The sequence below is a fragment of the Nerophis lumbriciformis genome, linkage group LG13 (genome assembly GCF_033978685.3).
Source record: "Nerophis lumbriciformis linkage group LG13, RoL_Nlum_v2.1, whole genome shotgun sequence".
NCBI lineage: Eukaryota > Metazoa > Chordata > Actinopteri > Syngnathiformes > Syngnathidae > Nerophis > Nerophis lumbriciformis.
Window position 1 is genome coordinate 43537743 of NC_084560.2, and position 21192 is coordinate 43558934.

At 35.2% G+C, this 21192-nt stretch overlaps 1 protein-coding gene across 1 annotated transcript in view; it reads right to left on the bottom strand.

The window, feature by feature from the left end:
* Positions 1–379: 379 nt before the first annotated feature.
* The window catches only part of itgbl1 (integrin, beta-like 1), a 122655-nt gene continuing 101842 nt past the window's right edge, over positions 380–21192 (bottom strand). Inside the window, exons 8-11 of the mRNA XM_061970739.2 lie at positions 14109–14225; positions 10340–10486; positions 10146–10259; positions 380–1164 (exon numbers count right to left, since the gene is read on the bottom strand). Coding sequence (XP_061826723.1) covers positions 1076–1164; positions 10146–10259; positions 10340–10486; positions 14109–14225 — 467 coding nt within the window. The 3' untranslated portion in view covers positions 380–1075. The remainder of the gene's footprint in view (positions 1165–10145; positions 10260–10339; positions 10487–14108; positions 14226–21192) is intronic.

Consider the following 21192-nt stretch of genomic DNA (forward strand, 5'->3'; position numbering starts at 1 on the left):
CTGGCCGTAGTTTGGGGACCCCTGTTTTTACATTCTTGCAAAAACACTTGAAATTTATTGTAAAATGTTGGATTTGTTTCATAAAAGTGCACCTGTATTCATAAAAATTAGGATGTGATTTTCTTATACAGTCAGGACTGTTTTTTTTTCCTCTTGTCATTTTACATTGTTATTCTCGAAAATGCTGGCTTTGTTTGGGTGAGATTAAAACTTGTCTGAAAAATATATCTTTCAAGATTGCTACTTTGTCTCTAGGAAAAATACAACTTTATTCTGGCCTGATGTGTTGGATGTCAGTGTGGCCTTAGGACTGTTTTATGAAGATTAAAAAAAAAAAAAGATAAAATGTTAATGGTGTCCTTTCTGAAGTGTGACAGCCTTTAAAAAATTCTCTTTTAAATTCACTCTGCTAAAATTGAGAAGGTGTTCCCAGAAATGAAGTTTTAGGTACAAAATGGAGTCCAACTTCATATTTACTATATTTTCACTTCTTGTTAATTATACACGTCCCAATTCTTTTGATCACAGAGTGCATGTGGAGTATGCCGCCTTTGTGTTTGTTTCCTCCATACCTGCAAGTCCCGAGAAAGAGACCACTACTGAAATGATTTTTATTTTTGGCAAAACAAATATATATGAATATATATAACCGTTGCAAGTATGCTCATTTGGAGTTTGTCATGTTCTATAATACCTTTGTAACCATGTATGTTTAATAAGGTCTTATTCTCCTTTGGTTTCCATAAAAATGTCGTGTCATGCGGCACATTCAATGTTTTATTATTTCAAATAATAAACAAAAAAGCTCAAACTGAAACTTTCTGCCTTCTCGGTTGATTCTTATGGTTTATTTATGGTTGGATTTGTCACCAACCCGCTGTAGCCATGTGCATATAAGCGCTCCTTCATCAATACAATTGCATCAAAACTTCCATTTTCCAAAAGATACATTGTAACCAGTACAACAAAAGAAATACAACTGTTATTTCAGTCCATGTTTAGCTTCCCCTCGCCTGTTTCAGACCTCTGCACAACGTGAAGATGATTTTTCTTTTTCCCGAGGTGCCATCTGGTCTCAGTAATCGGTCCCCACCCAGATTTCGCAAGCGTTCCCGGTCCATCCGTCCCAGCACTCGCAAGTGCCGCAGTTGCACAGCCCGTTTCCTGAAAGGAGACAATAAAAAGGTTGGCGCGCCTTGTTGGAAGTGCTTCAATACAGTGTAGATTCTACGAAAAACATGGGGCATTGAACGCATCATTTGGAATGAGATACGCTAAAAAACAATAAAGTTAAAGTACCAATGATTGTCACACACACACTAGGTGTGGCGAGATTATTCTCTGCATTTGACCCATCACCCTTGATCACCCCCTGGGAGGTGAGGGGAGCAGTGGGGAGCAGTGGGCAGCAGCGGTGGCCGCGCCCGGGAATCATTTTGGTGATTTAACCCCCAATTCCAACCCTTGATGCTGAGTGCCAAGCAGGTAGGTAATGGGTCCCATTTTTATAGTCTTTGGTATGACTCGGCCGGGGTTTGAACTCACAACCTACCGATCTCAGGGCGGACACTCTAACCACTAGGCCACTGAGTAGAGAAGTTTACTCAGTCCTTTCAGTCCTTGAGTTTACCTTTAGGGAGAGGAGACTGTGTACAGAGGTGGGTAGAGTAGCCAGAAATTGTACTCAAGTAAGAGTACTGTTACTTTAGAGATTTATTATTTTTTTAATTTGTAAAAAAATGTTAAACTTTTTTAAATTTTTTTAATTTTTTTCAATTTTGTTTTTTTGTTTTTTGTTTTTGTTTTTTTTTAATTAAAAAAAAAAAAATGTTTTTAATTTTTAATTTTATTTTATTTATTTATTTATTATTATTATTATTATTATTTTATTGCTATTTTTTTAATATTATTTATTTATTTATTTATTTATTTTTTATTTTTATTTTTTTATTTATTTTTTTAAATTAATTTTTTTTAATTTTTTTAATTAAAAAAAAAATGTAAAATGTTATTTTATTTTATTTATTTATTTTTTCTTATTATTATTATTTATTTATTTTTTTTTTTTTTCTTATTATTTATTATTATTATTTTTTTATTTTTTTTAAAAAAAAATTAAAAAAAATTGATTTTTTTTTTTATTTAAAAAAAAAAAAAAAGATTTTTTTTTTATTTTATTTTATTTTTTTAAACAATTTAAAACAATTTTAAATTTAAAAAATTTTTTTTTTTTTTAATTAATTCATATATAGATTTATTACTTAGAAAAAACTACTCAAGTACTGAGTAACTGATGAGTAACCTGTTCGTTTAATGATGACGGCAACAAATAATGCACAAAAACATAAAAATAGCAATGAGCAAATTCAGAGCCAGTATTATCTCTTAAGCAACTAAAACAATAATATATATTAAATAATAATACATTAACATAAAAAGAATTAAGGCAAATTGAGCCACAATAACTTAACAGCACCATAGGCTCAGTAGGCAGAGATTACAAAGGAAAATAACAAGTTAGCCTTCACGCAAACCATAAACTGATAGGTGTGGGCTGCACCTGGGAACACACTGATTGGTGTTTCTATTCATGTGTGTGTGTGTGTTTGTGTGTGTGTGTGTGTGTGTGTCTATGAGGCTGCAGTGCGTTAATAAATGTCCCCACACGATGTACATTTGACAGTGATTCATAGCAGGGAAGCTAACATCAGCCTACGGTGACAGCCAAAATATCTACTAAGGTTACTTACCGCCATGTGCTTCCTCAAATTTGATGTTGAGTTCATGTAAGCTTAAGCTTGTTAATCATGTGACCGCCTGGCTCTGTTCGATTGGTGAAACGGAGTCAAACGTCACCAGTGACTTCATTTGATTGGTGAAACGCGATAGATTCTACTTTGAAGGTCTGTCTGACAAACCAAAACAAACAAAGCGTGCATTAACAGATCGATAAAAATCAGTAGTGAGCTGAATGTAGATAAATAGAGTGGAGTAAAAATAGCGTTCCTTCTCTATAAATATACTCAAGTAAAAGTAAAAAGTATGTTGCATTAAAACTACTCTTAGAAGTACAATGTATCCCAAAAGTTACTCAAGTAGATGTAACGGAGTAAATGTAGCGCGTTACTACCCACCTCTGACTGTGTAGTATAATACTGCTGCAACAGGGTAAGCTAACAGAATGTGCCCTCACATTTTATCCAAGAGGAGACTGAGGGCAGCAAAAACACAGGAGCGCTGCAGCAACGTGGATATTGTGTAGTATAACGCTAATGCAGCAACCAAAGCTAGGCAAAACAACCGGGTAAGTTAATGTTAACATGTATCCTTAATTTTTTATCCAAGAAGAGACTGAGGGCAGCAAGGAAACCGGAGTGATGCAGCAAGCTGGAGATTGTGGAGTATAATCCGAATGCAGCATTTCGAGCTAAGGCGAAGTAAGCTAATGTTAGCATGTGTCCTTAATTTTTATCCAAGAGACTGAGGGCAGCAAGGAAACCGGAGTGATGCAGCAAGCTGGAGATTGTGGAGTATAATCCGAATGCAGCATTCCGAGCTAAGGCGAAGTAAGCTAATGTTAGCATGTGTCCTTAATTTTTATCCAAGAAGAGACTGAGGGCAGCAAGGAAACCGGAGTGATGCAGCAAGCTGGAGATTGTGGAGTAAAATCCGAATGCAGCATTCCGAGCTAAGGCGAAGTAAGCTAATGTTAGCATGTGTCCTTAATTTTTATCCAAGAAGAGACTGAGGGCAGCAAGGAAACCGGAGTGATGCAGCAAGCTGGAGATTGTGGAGTATAATCCGAATGCAGCATTCCGAGCTAAGGCGAAGTAAGCTAATGTTAGCATGTGTCCTTAATTTTTATCCAAGAAGAGACTGAGGGCAGCAAGGAAACCGGAGTGATGCAGCAAGCTGGAGATTGTGGAGTATAATCCGAATGCAGCATTTCGAGCTAAGGCGAAGTAAGCTAATGTTAGCATGTGTCCTTAATTTTTATCCAAGAAGAGACTGAGGGCAGCAAGGAAACCGGAGTGATGCAGCAAACTGGAGATTGTGGAGTATAATCCGAATGCAGCATTCCGAGCTAAGGCGAAATAAGCTAATGTTAGCATGTGTCCTTAATTTTTATCCAAGAAGAGACTGAGGGCAGCAAGGAAACCGGAGTGATGCAGCAAGCTGGAGATTGTGGTGTATAATCCGATTGCAGCATTCCGAGCTAAGGCGAAGTAAGCTAATGTTAGCATGTGTCCTTAATTTTTATCCAAGAAGAGACTGAGGGCAGCAAGGAAACCGGAGTGATGCAGCAAGCTGGAGATTGTGGAGTATAATCCGAATGCAGCATTTCGAGCTAAGGCGAAGTAAGCTAATGTTAGCATGTGTCCTTAATTTTTATCCACGAAGAGACTGAGGGCAGCAAGGAAACCGGAGTGATGCAGCAAGCTGGAGATTGTGGAGTATAATCCGAATGCAGCATTCCGAGCTAAGGCGAAGTAAGCTAATGTTAGCATGTGTCCTTAATTTTTTATCCAAGAAGAGACTGAGGGCAGCAAGGAAACCGGAGTGATGCAGCAAGATGGAGATTGTGGAGTATAATCCGAATGCAGCATTCCGAGCTAAGGCGAAGTAAGCTAATGTTAGCATGTGTCCTTAATTTTTATCCAAGAAGAGACTGAGGGCAGCAAGGAAACCGGAGTGATGCAGCAAGCTGGAGATTGTGGAGTATAATCCGAATGCAGCATTTCGAGCTAAGGCGAAGTAAGCTAATGTTAGCATGTGTCCTTAATTTTTATCCAAGAGACTGAGGGCAGCAAGAAAATAGGAGCAGTGCAGCAAAGTGGAGATTGTGGAGTATAACACGAATGCAGCATGCAGAGCCAAAGCAAAGCAACATGGTAAGTAATGTGAGTATGTGTTCTTAATTGTTATCCAAGAGGAGACTGAGGTAATAGACAAAATACAATTGCTACATCCGGATATAAGGCAAAGCAACAGGGTAAGATAACATTAGCATGTCTCACATAAACAACTGAAATGTTTTTCTCTCACACACACACTACTGAAACACTCTTATACACACTACTGAAATGCTCTCACATAAACAACTGAAATGTTTTTCTCTCACACACACTACTGAAACACTCTTATACACACTACTGAAACACTCTTATACACACTACTGAAATGCTCTCACATAAACAACTGAAATGTTTTTCTCTCACACACACTACTGAAACACTCTTATACACACTACTGAAACACTCTTATACACACTAGTGAAATGCTCTCACATAAACAACTGAAATGTTTTTCTCTCACACACACACTACTGAAACACTCTTATACACACTACTGAAATGCTCTCACATAAACAACTGAATTTTTTTTCTCTCACACACACACTACTGAAACACTCTTATACACACTACTGAAACACTCTTATACACACTACTGAAATGCTCTCACTTAAACAACTGAAATGTTTTTCTCTCACACACACTACTGAAACACTCTTATACACACTACTGAAACACACTTATACACACTACTGAAATGCTCTCACATAAACAACTGAAATGTTTTTCTCTCACACACACTACTGAAACACTCTTATACACACTACTGAAACACTCTTATACACACTAGTGAAATGCTCTCACATAAACAACTGAAATGTTTTTTCTCTCACACACACTACTGAAACACTCTTATACACACTACTGAAACACTCTTATACACACTACTGAAACACTCTTATGCACACTACTGAAATGCTCTCACATAAACAACTGAAATGTTTTTCTCTCACACACACTACTGAAACACTCTTATACACACTACTGAAACACTCTTATACACACTACTGAAATGCTCTCACATAAACAACTGAAATATTTTCTCTCACACACACTACTGAAACACTCTTATACACACTACTGAAACACTCTTACACTCTTATACACACTAGTGAAATGCTCTCACATAAACAACTGAAATGTTTTTCTCTCACACACACACTACTGAAACACACTTATACACACTACTGAAACACTCTTATACACACTACCGAAACACTCTTATGCACACTACTGAAATGCTCTCACATGAACAACTGAAATGTTTTTCTCTCACATACACTACTGAAACACTCTTATACACACTACTGAAACACTCTTATACACGCTACTGAAACACTCTTATACACACTACTGAAATGCTCTCACATAAACAACTGAAATGTTTTTCTCTCACACACTACTGAAACACTCTTATACACACTACTGAAACACTCTTATACACTACTGAAACACTCTTATACACACTACTGAAACGCTCTCACATAAACAACTGAAATGTTTTTCTCTCACACACACTACTGAAACACTCTTATACACACTACTGAAACATTCTTATACACTACTGAAATGCTCTCACATAAACAACTGAAATGTTTTTCTCTCACGCACACTACTGAAACACTCTTTTACACACTACTGAAACACTCTTATACACACTACTGAAACACTCTTATACACACTACTGAAACACTCTTATACACACTAGTGAAATGCTCTCACAAAAACAACTGAAATGTTTTTCTCACACACACACTACTGAAACATTCTTATACACACTACTGAAACACTCTTATACACTAGTGAAATGCTCTCACATAAACAACTGAAATGTTTTTCTCTCACACACACTACTGAAACACTCTTATACACACTACTGAAACACTCTTATACACACTACTGAAATGCTCTCACATAAACTGAAATGTTTTTCTCTCACACACACACTACTGAAACACTCTTATACACACTACTGAAACACTCTTATACACACTACTGAAACACTCTTATACACACTACTGAAATGCTCTCACATAAACAACTGAAATGTTTTTCTCTCACACACACTACTGAAACACTCTTATACACACTACTGAAACACTCTTATACACACTAGTGAAATGCTCTCACATAAACAACTGAAATGTTTTTCTCTCACACACACACTACTGAAACACTCTTATACACACTACTGAAACAGTCTTCTACACACTACTGAAACACTCTTATACACACTACTGAAATGCTCTCACATAAACAACTGAAATGTTTTTCTCTCACACACACTACTGAAACACTCTTATACACACTACTGAAACACTCTTATACACACTACTGAAATGCTCTCACATAAACAACTGAAATGTTTTTCTCTCACACACACTACTGAAACACTCTTATACACACTATTGAAACACTCTTATACACACTACTGAAATGCTCTCACATAAACAACTGAAATGTTTTTCTCTCACACACACACTACTGAAACACTCTTATACACACTACTAAAACACTCTTATACACTACTGAAACACTCTTATACACACTACTGAAATGCTCTCACACAAACAACTGAAATGTTTTTCTCTCACACACACACTACTGAAACACTCTTGTACACACTACTGAAACACTCTTATACACTACTGAAACACTCTTATACACACTACTGAAACACTCTTATACACACTACTCAAATGCTCTCACATAAACAACTGAAATGTTTTTCTCTCACACACTACTGAAACACTCTTGTACACACTACTGAAACACTCTTATACACCCTATTGAAACATTCTTATACACACTACTGAAATGCTCTCACATAAACAACTGAAATGTTTTTCTCTCACACACACTACTGAAACACTCATATACACACTACTGAAACACTCTTATACACACTACTGAAACACTCTTATATAAACAACTGAAATGTTGTTCTCTCACACACACTACTGAAACACTCTTATACACACTACTGAAACACTCTTATACACACTACTGAAACACTCTTATACACACTACTGAAATGCTCTCACATAAACAACTGAAATGTTTTTCTCTCAAACACACACACTACTGAAACACTCTTATACACACTACTGAAACACTCTTATACACACTACTGAAATGCTCTCACATAAACAACTGAAATGTTTTTCTCTCACACACACTACTGCAACACTCTTATACACACTACTGAAACACTCTTATACACACTACTGAAACACTCTTATACACACTACTGAAACACTCTTATACACACTACTGAAATGCTCTCACATAAACAACTGAGATGTTTTTCTCTCACACACTACTGAAACACTCTTATACACACTACTGAAAAACTCTTATACACACTACTGAAACACTCTTATACACTACTGAAATGCTCTCACATAAATAACTGAAATGTTTTTCTCACACACACTACTGAAACACTATTATACACATTACTGAAACACTCTTATACACACTACTGAAACACTCTTATACACACTACTGAAATGCTCTCACATAAACAACTGAAATGTTTTTCTCTCACACACACTACTGAAACACTCTTATACACACTACTGAAACACTCTTATACACACTACTGAAACACTCTTATACACACTACTGAAACACTCTTACATACACTACTGAAATGCTCTCACATAAACAACTGAAATGTTTTTCTCTCACACACACTACTGAAACACTCTTATACACATTACTGAAACACTCTTATACACACTACTGAAACACTCTTATACACACTACTGAAACACTCTTATACACACTAATGAAACACTCTTATACACACTACTGAAATGCTCTCACATAAACAACTGAAATGTTTTTCTCTCACACACACTACTGAAACACTCTTATACACACTACTAAAACACTCTTATACAGACTACTGAAACACTCTTATACACACTACTGAAACACTCTTATACACACTACTGAAATGCTCTCACATAAACAACTGAAATGTTTTTCTCTCACACACACTACTGAAACATTTTTATACACACTACTGAAACACTCTTATACACACTAGTGAAATGCTCTCACATAAACAACTGAAATGTTTTTCTCTCACACACACTACTGAAACACTCTTATACACACTACTGAAGCACTCTTATACACACTACTGAAACACTCTTATACACACTACTGAAACACTCTTACATACACTACTGAAATGCTCTCACATAACCAACTGAAATGTTTGTCTCTCACACACTACTGAAACACTCTTTTACACACTACTGAAACACTCTTATACACATTACTGAAACACTCTTATACACACTACTGAAATGCTCTCACATAAACAACTGAAATGTTTTTCTCTCACACACACTACTGAAACACTCTTATACACATTACTGAAACACTCTTATACACACTACTGAAACACTCTTATACACACTAATGAAACACTCTTATACACACTAATGAAACACTCTTATACACACAACTGAAATGCTCTCACATAAACAACTGAAATGTTTTTCTCTCACACACACTACTGAAACACTCTTATACACACTACTAAAACACTCTTATACACACTACTGAAACACTCTTATACACACTACTGAAACACTCTTATACACACTAATGAAACACTCTTATACACTACTGAAATGCTCTCACATAAACAACTGAAATGTTTTTCTCTCACACACACTACTGAAACACTCTTATACACATTACTGAAACACTCTTATACACACTACTGAAACACTCTTATACACACTACTGAAACACTCTTATACACACTAATGAAACACTCTTATACACACTACTGAAATGCTCTCACATAAGCAACTGGAATGTTTTTCTCTCACACACACTACTGAAACACTCTTATACACACTACTAAAACACTCTTATACACACTACTGAAACACTCTTATACACACTACTGAAATGCTCTCACATAAACAACTGAAATGTTTTTCTCTCACACACACTACTGAAACACTCTTATACACACTACTGAAACACTCTTATACACTACTGAAACACTCTAATACACTCTACTGAAATTCTCTCTCATAAACAACTGCAATGTTTTTCTCTCACACACTACTGAAACACTCTTATACACACTACTGAAACACTCTTATACACTACTGAAACACTCTTACATACACTACTGAAATGCTCTCACATTAACAACTAATATGTTTTTCTCTCACACACTACTGAAACACTCTTATACACACTAGTGAAATGCTCTCACATAAACAACTGAAATGTTTTTCTCTCACACATACTCACCTGTGCATACCAGCTCGTCATGTTTGTCGCACTCCCTGTCGTCACACTCGCAGTACTCCCCAGACACCCACCAGTCTTTGGGGGTGCAGATGCACTGCCCGCAGTGACAGGAACCTGCCATACAATTATTTGACGTTTTAGTTGTATTCTACTACTAATGAATGTTTTTTTTATTGAGTCCATTTATTTTGTACCTTTGCCACTGCAGACCACGTTGTCCGACGTCTCGCACAGCTCCTTGCTTTGGTCGTCGCTCAGGTCACATGACCTGGAGAAGCCACACAGCTTGCCAAACCAGCCCTCCTGGCAGATGCAGCGCCCGCACGAGCAGTAACCGTGACCTGGCGGCGAAAGGTAGGGACGTACAAAAACACTCAAGAATTAGCTCCACGTGTACTTTTTATTTAGCTTTTTGTGTGTTTTTTATGCCACCACAAAAAGGTTATTCAGTGAATTGTGATTGGCCGAAATAGTGTCTTTTAGGCTTGTACAGTATACTGATATTAGTATAGTACCGCGATACTAATGAATCATATTCGGTACTATACCGCCTCTAAAAAGCACCGGTCCCCCCGTCATCGTCACGTCGCATTGCTGGTTTACGAGCAGAGGAGCATGTTCGACAGCGCACACACACGGAGTACTTACAAGCAGACACAGTGTGTAGACAGAAAAGGGAGAATGGACGCATTTTGGCTTAAAAAGTAAAAATAAAGGTGAAGTTATAACACTGAAACGCCCTCAGGAAGAGATGCTTTAAAACATGGCTATCTAGCTATCCATCCGCAGTTTGCAGTGTTTTAGCTACTTCTAAATCACTAATCCTCGCCACCACGGTGACAAATAAAGTAAGTTTCTTACAAGTATCATTATCACTGGAGGACGAGGAATAGCTAAACATGTTTCACTATACACCACTAATGACGCTGGTGGATCTTAGACTTAGACTTCCTTTTATTCCTTTTATCTACACCTAACATCCACTGTAATGATACCAAGTACAAGAGCGTATCTAGTCGATACTACTATGATTACTTAGATATTTTTAGCATCACAAAATCTTCTTTCGTTTTTTAAAAATTTATATTATGTTTATAAAGTCAGCAAATACGTCCCCGGACACATGAGGACTTTGAATATGACCAATGTATGATCCTGTAACTACTTGGTATCGGATTGATACCCAAATTTGTGGTATCATCCAAAACTAATGTAAAGTATCAAAGAAGAGAAGAATAAGTGATTATTACATTTTAACAGAAGTGTAGATAGAACATGTTAAAAGAGAAAGTAAGCAGATATCAACAGTAAATGAACAAGTAGATTAATCATTCATTTTCTACCACTTGTCCTTAATAATGTGTACAAAATAATAGGTGTATAAATGACACAATATGTCATACCTGCCAACTACTCCGGTTTTCCCGTAATTAGTACGGTTTTCATCAACCTATTCCGGGTTACGGTTGCAGTGATAAAAAATACGGTTTTTCATTAATTAAAAAAAAAAATTTTTTTTTTAAGTTTTATTCACGAAATCGCGTAACAACAATGACAATCGACACTGCTTCCTAGGGCTGGGCGATAAAACAATAACAATATATATCGCGATAGACATGTGATCAATATCAATAGAAAATGGGGTCGATAGAACGTTCGATAATTTCACTGAGTTCTGTTAGAAAAAATAGGAAGAAATGCCGAGCCGGAACCGCACGGCATTTTGGGGGGTGTAGGCAGAGGAAGGGCTTTGGCCTCTCAACCTATCACGGCCGAGCCTGAACCGCAAGGCATTCTGGGAAATGCTAACAGGAAGGAAAAAAAAGCAACAACGGCGAGCTGACGACGAGGAGTGAAACAAAACGGGAATATGAGTGCGGCGGCACGAGAGGAAATTGTAAATAAAAAAGGAAACGTCACGTCACCAGTTTGGCAGTATTTTGGATTTTTTAAGTCCGATACGAATCAGAGTAATACTGTCTGCAAACTTTGCAAGGTCGTCGTCCCGACCAAGTCTGGGGACACGACAAACTTATTTTACCACCTGAGCCGCTCTCACCCGCTGGAGTACAGCAGTAACAAACAACCACAACCATCTACATCAGCCGGTGCAAGTGGAACAGCACCGAAGCGGCAACAACAGACCACCATCCAGAGATAGTCGGCAGCAGTGCCATATGACAAAAATGCAATACGTTATAAAGAAATAACGGATGCAGTGGTGGATCAATTAGCGAAGGACATGCTACCTACTTATATTTAAAATAAAAGTATTTAAATTCAGCCTTTTTTCTCCTGGTCTTTATTTAGAATAGTTTGTTTTTTTTATCAATAATTATCGATATCGACTGATATGAAATACTTATATCGTGATACATTTTTTAGTCATATCGCCCAGCCCTACCAGTGCTTCCCGTAACTTCCTATCGAGCCATTCCGAATGCCATGCGTGAGGCTATTTATAGCACCGCTGCCAAGCACGAGGCACCAGTTGCCATTGTTTCCAAACGAGCGAACGATCATGGAATCAGCCGGAGAAAAATCGCAAACGAGTCTTAAACCGAAAAGAAAACTGCAGTCATTCCGTGAAGAATATTCAAAAGCCTATCCGGGAATAATTATCCGTTCCAAAAAGGGTGAAAACTACGCGAATTGCACCTTGTGCAGACAAGATTTTTCGATCAGACACGGAGGAATTAGCGATGTAAAAGACCACGTTGGGACAAAAAAACACAAGTCTAATGCCGTTGCTAGCGATACAAGTGGAAAACTTTCAACGTTTTTCGGATTTTAGCCACTAAAAGGTAATGACACCAATGTTATCTATTGGAATTGTTTAGTACTGTTATACTGTTAAAAGTGTTTATACTATTTATGCTTTCAAGTCCAATTTGAAGAAATCTTGTTAAATGTTGACAGCATAACTACCAAAATACAGAAGTATGTCCTTAATATTTTTGCAGTGCTATTTCTGTTGAAAAGTTCAAATGATTACATTAGAGATGTGATGTGCCACTTTTCAAGTGTCTGATGGCTTCAATTCATTTTCATGAATTTTTCATATTTTGAATTCTTTTGAAAGGCTTACAAAAAAACTACATTTGAATTGTAATTCCATGCTATTGACAGGACTATTAATTTTAATGAAGTTAGCTTACCATGTTTACAGTATGATAATTGTGATAGAAATGTGAATTTTAGGCACAGAATATGTTTTACAATTGAACAAGGCAGTAGATTATACAAGCTTGGACAGAAAGTTAATAATGACACCAATGGAATTGTTTAGTACTGTTTTACCATTTGTTTACTGTAAAAAGTGTTTATACTGTTTATACTTTCAATGAACAAATTGAAGTCTTGTGAAAGGTTGACAGGATAACTGGCATTAACTGTCAAAATAATTTCAAACTATTGAAGTTAGCTTACAGAATAAACATGTCAATCAACCCATATGATTTTTGCTGTAATATTTTTGTTTTGAAAAGTCACTGTGACTGATAGAAAAGTGATGGTTTTAGCAACATTTTAACCTGTCTGAATGCTAATAATCATTTTGCGTCGGGGGGCGAACCTGAACCCCCCACCAGGACTTTGTCCTGGACCTACCGGGGCCTGCGGCCCCTGGACCCTGGCTACTAGGTTTTTCTGATTTCAAAAGTTGGCAGGTATGCTTACTACTAAAAGACAAGTTGTCTTGTATGTTCACTATTTTATTTAAGGACTAAATTGCAATAAGAAACATATGTTTCATGTACCCTAAGATTTTTTTGTTAAAATAAAGCCAATAATGCAATTTTTTGTGGTCGAAAGTATCTAAATACATTTTGCTACCGGCACCAGTACCAAAATATTGGTATCGGGACAACACTAGTGTCTTTACACTTAGGCTTTGGCGTGTTCTTTGCAGCCTTTTGAAAGGCTTCTCTTATAAACATGGAGACCTAGATGTAGTGTGTGTACCTCCGCAGACCTCCCCGGAGAGGTCCTCACACTGGCGGTCGTCACACTCGCAGTTCTTGCCGTGAACTCGACTGTCCCCAGGTGGGTGGCAGGTACACTGTCCACACTGGCACTGACCTACAAAGATACAAGGACGGAAAAAAAAATCTGTTTAGGAGGAGTTTGAATCTTTGGGCACCTAACAATTGGATCCAAAGGTTGATGATTTGATTCAGAATCAATTTTTTCGAATCAACACAATTCTCGATTCGAACCGATTCTCACAATGTATTATTCGGTGTAATAATTCAAATGAACATTTCTCAAAACAGGTTAGCAAAGTTCCCTCAGATGGACTAAAAATGTCTTCTTGAAAATGTATCAATTAAAAATCAATATATATGTGTATGTGTGTGCGTGTGTGTGTGTGTGTTCTTGTATTTCCACCCTTCTTGAGACATCCACAAGGAAAAATACCGTCCATATGAGGACCGGTGAAGAAGTTAGGACATAAATCATGGTCCCAATACGGAAAGAAAACCATTGCATCTAATAGAGAGCCAAATACTAGAGTCCGTGAACATTGCTCCAAAGTCAGGATTTTTTTGTTGATTTAATGTGCAAGCATACAAATTCTGACTTTTATCACAATATTGCCAATTTTTTGTTGTTCTTGTAAAATAGTGACATTTTTTGAGTAAAATCATGACTTTTGTCATAATTTTGCCAAGTAAAATTCAGATTATTATTATTAGTTTTCTTATAAAATTGTGACTTGTCGAGTGAAATTACGACTCTTTTCATAAAATTGCCAAAGCTTTAAGCTTCTCTTGTAAAATTGCGACTGTTGTTGAGTAAAATTCCGACTTGTATCATAATATTGCACAAATGTTCAGTTTTTCTTGTAAAATGTTGACTTGCGTTGAGTAAAATGATGATTTTTGTTATATAATAGTGCCAAAATTTTAAGTTTTTCTTGTGAAATTGTGACCTTTCTCTTGTGAAATTCCAACTCATTTTTCACAACAAGCTTTTTTATATTTACATAGTATGTATATATTATTATTATTATATATTTAATGTTGTAAATACAAATATTTATATGTCTAGAAAAGTGGTCCTAAAGGGTTAGGCATTTTTCGGAATTCTCAAGAAGGTAACAAATACAAGAATGTGTGTGTATGTGTGTGTGATGTATTTCTACCCTTCTTGAGACATCCACAAGGAAAAGTACCGTCCACATGAGGACCGGTGAAGAAGTTAGGACCGAAATCATGGTCCCAATACGGAAAGAAAACCATTGCATCTAATAGAGAGCCAAATACTAGACTCCGTGAACATTGCTCCAAAGTCACAATTTTTTTGTTGATTTAATGTGCATACAAATTCTGACTTTTATCACAATATTGCCAATTTTTTGTTGTTCTTGTAAAATAGTGACATTTTTTGAGTAAAATCATGACTTTTGTCATAATTTTGCCAAGTAAAATTTCGATTATTATTATAACATTGCCTAAATTGTAAAGTTTTCTTATAAAATTGTGATTTGTCGAGTGAAATTGCGACTCTTTTCATACGATTGCCAAAGCTTTAAGCCTTCCTTGTAAAATTGCGACTGTTGTTGAGTAAAATTCCAACTTGTATCATAATATTGCACAAATGTTCAGTTTTTCTTGTAAAATGTTGACTTGCGTTGAGTAAAATGATGACTTTTGTTATATATATATTTTCACAACAAGCTTTTTTATATTTACATAGTATGTATATATTATTATTATTATATATTTAATGTTGTAAATACAAATATTTATATGTCTAGAAAAGTGGTCCTAAAGGGTTAGGCATTTTTCGGAATTCTCAAGAAGGTAACAAATACAAGAATGTGTGTGTATGTGTGTGTGTTTTGGTATTTCTACCCTTCTTGAGACATCCACAAGGAAAAGTACCGTCCATATGAGGACCGGTGAAGAAGTTAGGACCGAAATCATGGTCCCAATACGGAAAGAAAACCATTGCATCTAATAGAGAGCCAAATACTAGAGTCCGTGAACATTGCTCCAAAGTCAGGATTTTTTTGTTGATTTAATGTGCATACAAAATCTGACTTTTATCACAATATTGCCAATTTTTTGTTGTTCTTGTAAAATAGTGACATTTTTTGAGTAAAATCATGACTTTTGTCATAATTTTGCCAAGTAAAATTCTGATTATTATTATTAGTTTTCTTATAAAATTGTGACTTGTCGAGTGACATTACGACTCTTTTCATAAAATTGCCAAAGCTTTAAGCTTTTCTTGTAAAATTGCGACTGTTGTTGAGTAAAATTCCAACTTGTATCATAATATTGCACAAATGTTCAGTTTTTCTTGTAAAATGTTGACTTGCGTTGAGTAAAATGATGACTTTTGTTATATAATACTGCCAAAATTCTAAGTTTTTCTTGTGAAATTGTGACCTTTCTCTTGTGAAATTCCAACTCATTTTTCACAACAAGCTTTTTTATATTTACATAGTATGTATATATTATTATTATTATATATTTAATGTTGTAAATACAAATATTTATATGTCTAGAAAAGTGGTCCTAAAGGATTAGGCATTTTTCGGAGGTCTCAAGAAGGTAACAAATACAATAATTGTGTGTGTGTGTGTGTGTGTGTGTGTGTGTGTGTGTGTGTGTGTGTGTGTGTGTGTGTGTGTGTGTGTGTGTGTGTTCTGGTATTTCTACCCTTCTTGAGACATCCACAAGGAAAAGTACCGTCCATATGAGGACCGGTGAAGAAGTTAGGACCGAAATCATGGTCCCAATACGGAAAGAAAACCATTGCATCTAATAGAGAGCCAAATACTAGAGTCCGTGAACATTGCTCCAAAGTCACGATTTTTTTGTTGATTTAATGTGCATACAAATTCTGACTTTTATCACAACATTGCCAATTTTTTGTTGTTGTTATAAAATAGTGACATTTTTTGAGTAAAATCATGACTTTTGTCATAATTTTGCCAAGTAAAATTCTGATTATTATTATTAATTTTCTTATAAAATTGTGACTTGTCGAGTGACATTACGACTCTTTTCATAAGATTGCCAAAGCTTTAAGCTTTTCTTGTAAAATTGCGACTGTTGTTGAGTAAAATTCCAACTTGTATCATAATATTGCACAAATGTTCAGTTTTTCTTGTAAAATGTTGACTTGCGTTGAGTAAAATGATGCCTTTTGTTATATAATACTGCCAAAATTCCAAGTTTTTCTTGTGAAATTGTGACCTTTCTCTTGTGAAATTCCAACTCATTTTTCACAACAAGCTTTTTTATATTTACATAGTATGTATATATTATTATTATTATATATTTAATGTTGTAAATACAAATATTTATATGTCTAGAAAAGTGGTCCTAAAGGGATAGGCATTTTTCGGAGGTCTCAAGAAGGTAACAAATACAAACATTGTGTGTGTGTGTGTGTGTGTGTTCTTGTATTTCTACCCTTCTTGAGACATCCACAAGGAAAAGTACCGTCCATATGAGGACCGGTGAAGAAGTTAGGACCGAAATCATGGTCCCAATACGGAAAGAAAACCATTGCATCTAATAGAGAGCCAAATACTAGAGTCCGTGAACATTGCTCCAAAGTCAGGATTTTTTTTGTTGATTTAATGTGCATACAAATTCTGACTTTTATCACAACATTGCCAATATTTTGTTGTTCTTGTAAAATAGTGACATTTTTTGAGTAAAATCATGACTTTTGTCATAATTTTGCCAAGTAAAATTCCGATTATTATTATAACATTGCCAAAATTGTAAAGTTTTCTTATAAAATTGTGATTTGTCGAGTGAAATTACGACTCTTTTCATAAGATTGCCAAAGCTTTAAGCTTTTCTTGTAAAATTGCGACTGTTGTTGAGTAAAATTCCAACTTGTATCATAATATTGCACACATGTTCAGTTTTTCTTGTAAAATGTTGACTTGCGTTGAGTAAAATGATGACTTTTGTTATATAATACTGCCAAAATTCCAAGTTTTTCTTGTGAAATTGTGACCTTTCTCTTGTGAAATTCCAACTCATTTTTCACAACAAGCTTTTTTATATTTACATAGTATTTATATATTATTATTATTATATATTTAATGTTGTAAATACAAATATTTATGTGTCTAGAAAAGTGGTCCTAAAGGTTTAGGCATTTTTTGGAATTCTCAAGAAAGTAACAAATACAAGAATGTGTGTATGTGTGTGTGTGTGTGTGTGTGTGTGTGTGTGTGTGTGTGTGTGTGTGTGTTCTTGTATTTCTACCCTTCTTGAGACATCCACAAGGAAAAGTACCGTCCATATGAGGACCGGTGAAGAAGTTAGGACCGAAATCATGGTCCCAATACGGAAAGAAAACCATTGCATCTAATAGAGAGCCAAATACTAGACTCCGTGAACATTGCTCCAAAGTCAGGATTTTTTTGGAAATTTAATGTGCATTCAAAATCTGACTTTTATCACAACATTGCCAATTTTTTGTTGTTCTTGTAAAATAGTGAAATTTTTTTGAGTAAAATCATGACTTTTGTCATAATTTTGCCAAGTAAAATTCTGATTATTATTACAACATTGCCAAAATTGTAAAGTTTTCTTATAAAATTGTGATTTGTCGAGTGAAATTACGACTCTTTTCATAAAATTGCCAAAGCTTTAAGCTTCTCTTGTAAAATTGCGACTGTTGTTGAGTAAAATTCCAACTTGTATCATAATATTGCACAAATGTTCAGTTTTTCTTGTAAAATGTTGACTTGCGTTGAGTAAAATGATGACTTTTGTTATATAATACTGCCAAAATTCTAAGTTTTTCTTGTGAAATTGTGACCGTTCTCTTGTGAAATTCCAACTCATTTTTCACAACAAGCTTTTTTATATTTACATAGTATGTATATATTATTATTATTATATATTTAATGTTGTAAATACAAATATTTATATGTCTAGAAAAGTGGTCCTAAAGGGTTAGGCATTTTTCGGAGGTCTCAAGAAGGTAACAAATACAAGAATGCGTGTTTGTGTTTGTGTGTGTTCTTGTATTTCTACCCTTCTTGAGACATCCACAAGGAAAAGTACCGTCCATATGAGGACCGGTGAAGAAGTTAGGACCGAAATCATGGTCCCAATACGGAAAGAAAACCATTGCATCTAATAGAGAGCCAAATACTAGACTCCGTGAACATTGCTCCAAAGTCACGATTTTTTTGTTGATTTAATGTGCATACAAATTCTGACTTTTATCACAATATTGCCAATTTTTTGTTGTTGTTATAAAATAGTGACATTTTTTGAGTAAAATCATGACTTTTGTCATAATTTTGCCAAGTAAAATTCTGATTATTATTATTAATTTTCTTATAAAATTGTGACTTGTCGAGTGACATTACGACTCTTTTCATAAGATTGCCAAAGCTTTAAGCTTTTCTTGTAAAATTGCGACTGTTGTTGAGTAAAATTCCAACTTGTATCATAATATTGCACAAATGTTCAGTTTTTCTTGTAAAATGTGGACTTGCGTTGAGTAAAATGATGACTTTTGTTATATAATACTGCCAAAATTCTAAGTTTTTCTTGTGAAATTGTGACCTTTCTCTTGTGAAATTCCAACTCATTTTTCACAACAAGCTTTTTTATATTTACATAGTATGTATATATTATTATTATTATATATTTAATGTTGTAAATACAAATATTTATATGTCTAGAAAAGTGGTCCTAAAGGGATAGGCATTTTTCAGAGGTCTCAAGAAGGTAACAAATACAGGAATGTGTGTGTGTGTGTGTGTGTGTGTGTGTGTGTGTGTGTGTGTGTGTGTTCTGGTATTTCAACCCTTCTTGAGACATCCACAAGGAAAAGTACCGTCCATATGAGGACCGGTGAAGAAGTTAGGACATAAATCATGGTCCCAATACGGAAAGAAAACCATTGCATCTAATAGAGAGCCAAATACTAGAGTCCGTGAACATTGTTCCAAAGTCACGATTTTTTTGTTGATTTAATGTGCATACAAATTCTGACTTTTATCACAATATTGCCAATTTTTTGTTGTTCTTGTAAAATAGTGAAATTTTTTGAGTAAAATCATGACTTTTGTCATAATTTTGCCAAGTAAAATTCTGATTATTATTATTAGTTTCCTTATAAAATTGTGACTTGTCGAGTGAAATTACGACTCTTTTCATAAGATGGCCAAAGCTTTAAGCTTTTCTTGTAAAATTGCGACTGTTGTTGAGTAAAATTCCAACTTGTATCATAATATTGCACAAATGTTCAGTTTTTCTTGTAAAATGTTGACTTGCGTTGAGTAAAATGATGACTTTTGTTATATAATACTGCCAAAATTCTAAGTTTTTCTTGTGAAATTGTGACCTTTCTCTTGTGAAATTCCAACTCATTTTTCACAACAAGCTTTTTTATATTTACATAGTATGTATATATTATTATTATTATATATTTAATGTTGTAAATACAAATATTTATATGTCTAGAAAAGTGGTCCTAAAGGGATAGGCATTTTTCAGAGGTCTCAAGAAGGTAACGAATACAAGAATGTGTGTGTGTGTGTGTGTGTGTGTGTGTGTGTGTGTGTGTGTGTGTGTGTGTGTGTGTGTGTGTGTGTGTGTGTGTGTGTTCTTGTATTTCCACCCTTCTTGAGACATCCAAAAAGGAAAAATACCGTCCATATGAGGACCGGTGAAGAAGTTAGGACATAAATCATGGTCCCAATACGGAAAGAAAACCATTGCATCTAATAGAGAGCCAAATACTAGACTCCGTGAACATTGCTCCAAAGTCACGATTTTTTTTGTTGATTTAATGTGCATACAAATTCTGACTTTTATCACAACATTGCCAATTTTTTGTTGTTCTTGTAAAATAGTGACATTTTTTGAGTAAAATCATGACTTTTGTCATAATTTTGCCAAGTAAAATTCTGATTATTATTATTAGTTTTCTTATAAAATTGTGACTTGTCGAGTGAAATTACGACTCTTTTCATAAAATTGCCAAAGCTTTAAGCTTCTCTTGTAAAATTGCGACTGTTGTTGAGTAAAATTCCAACTTGTATCAT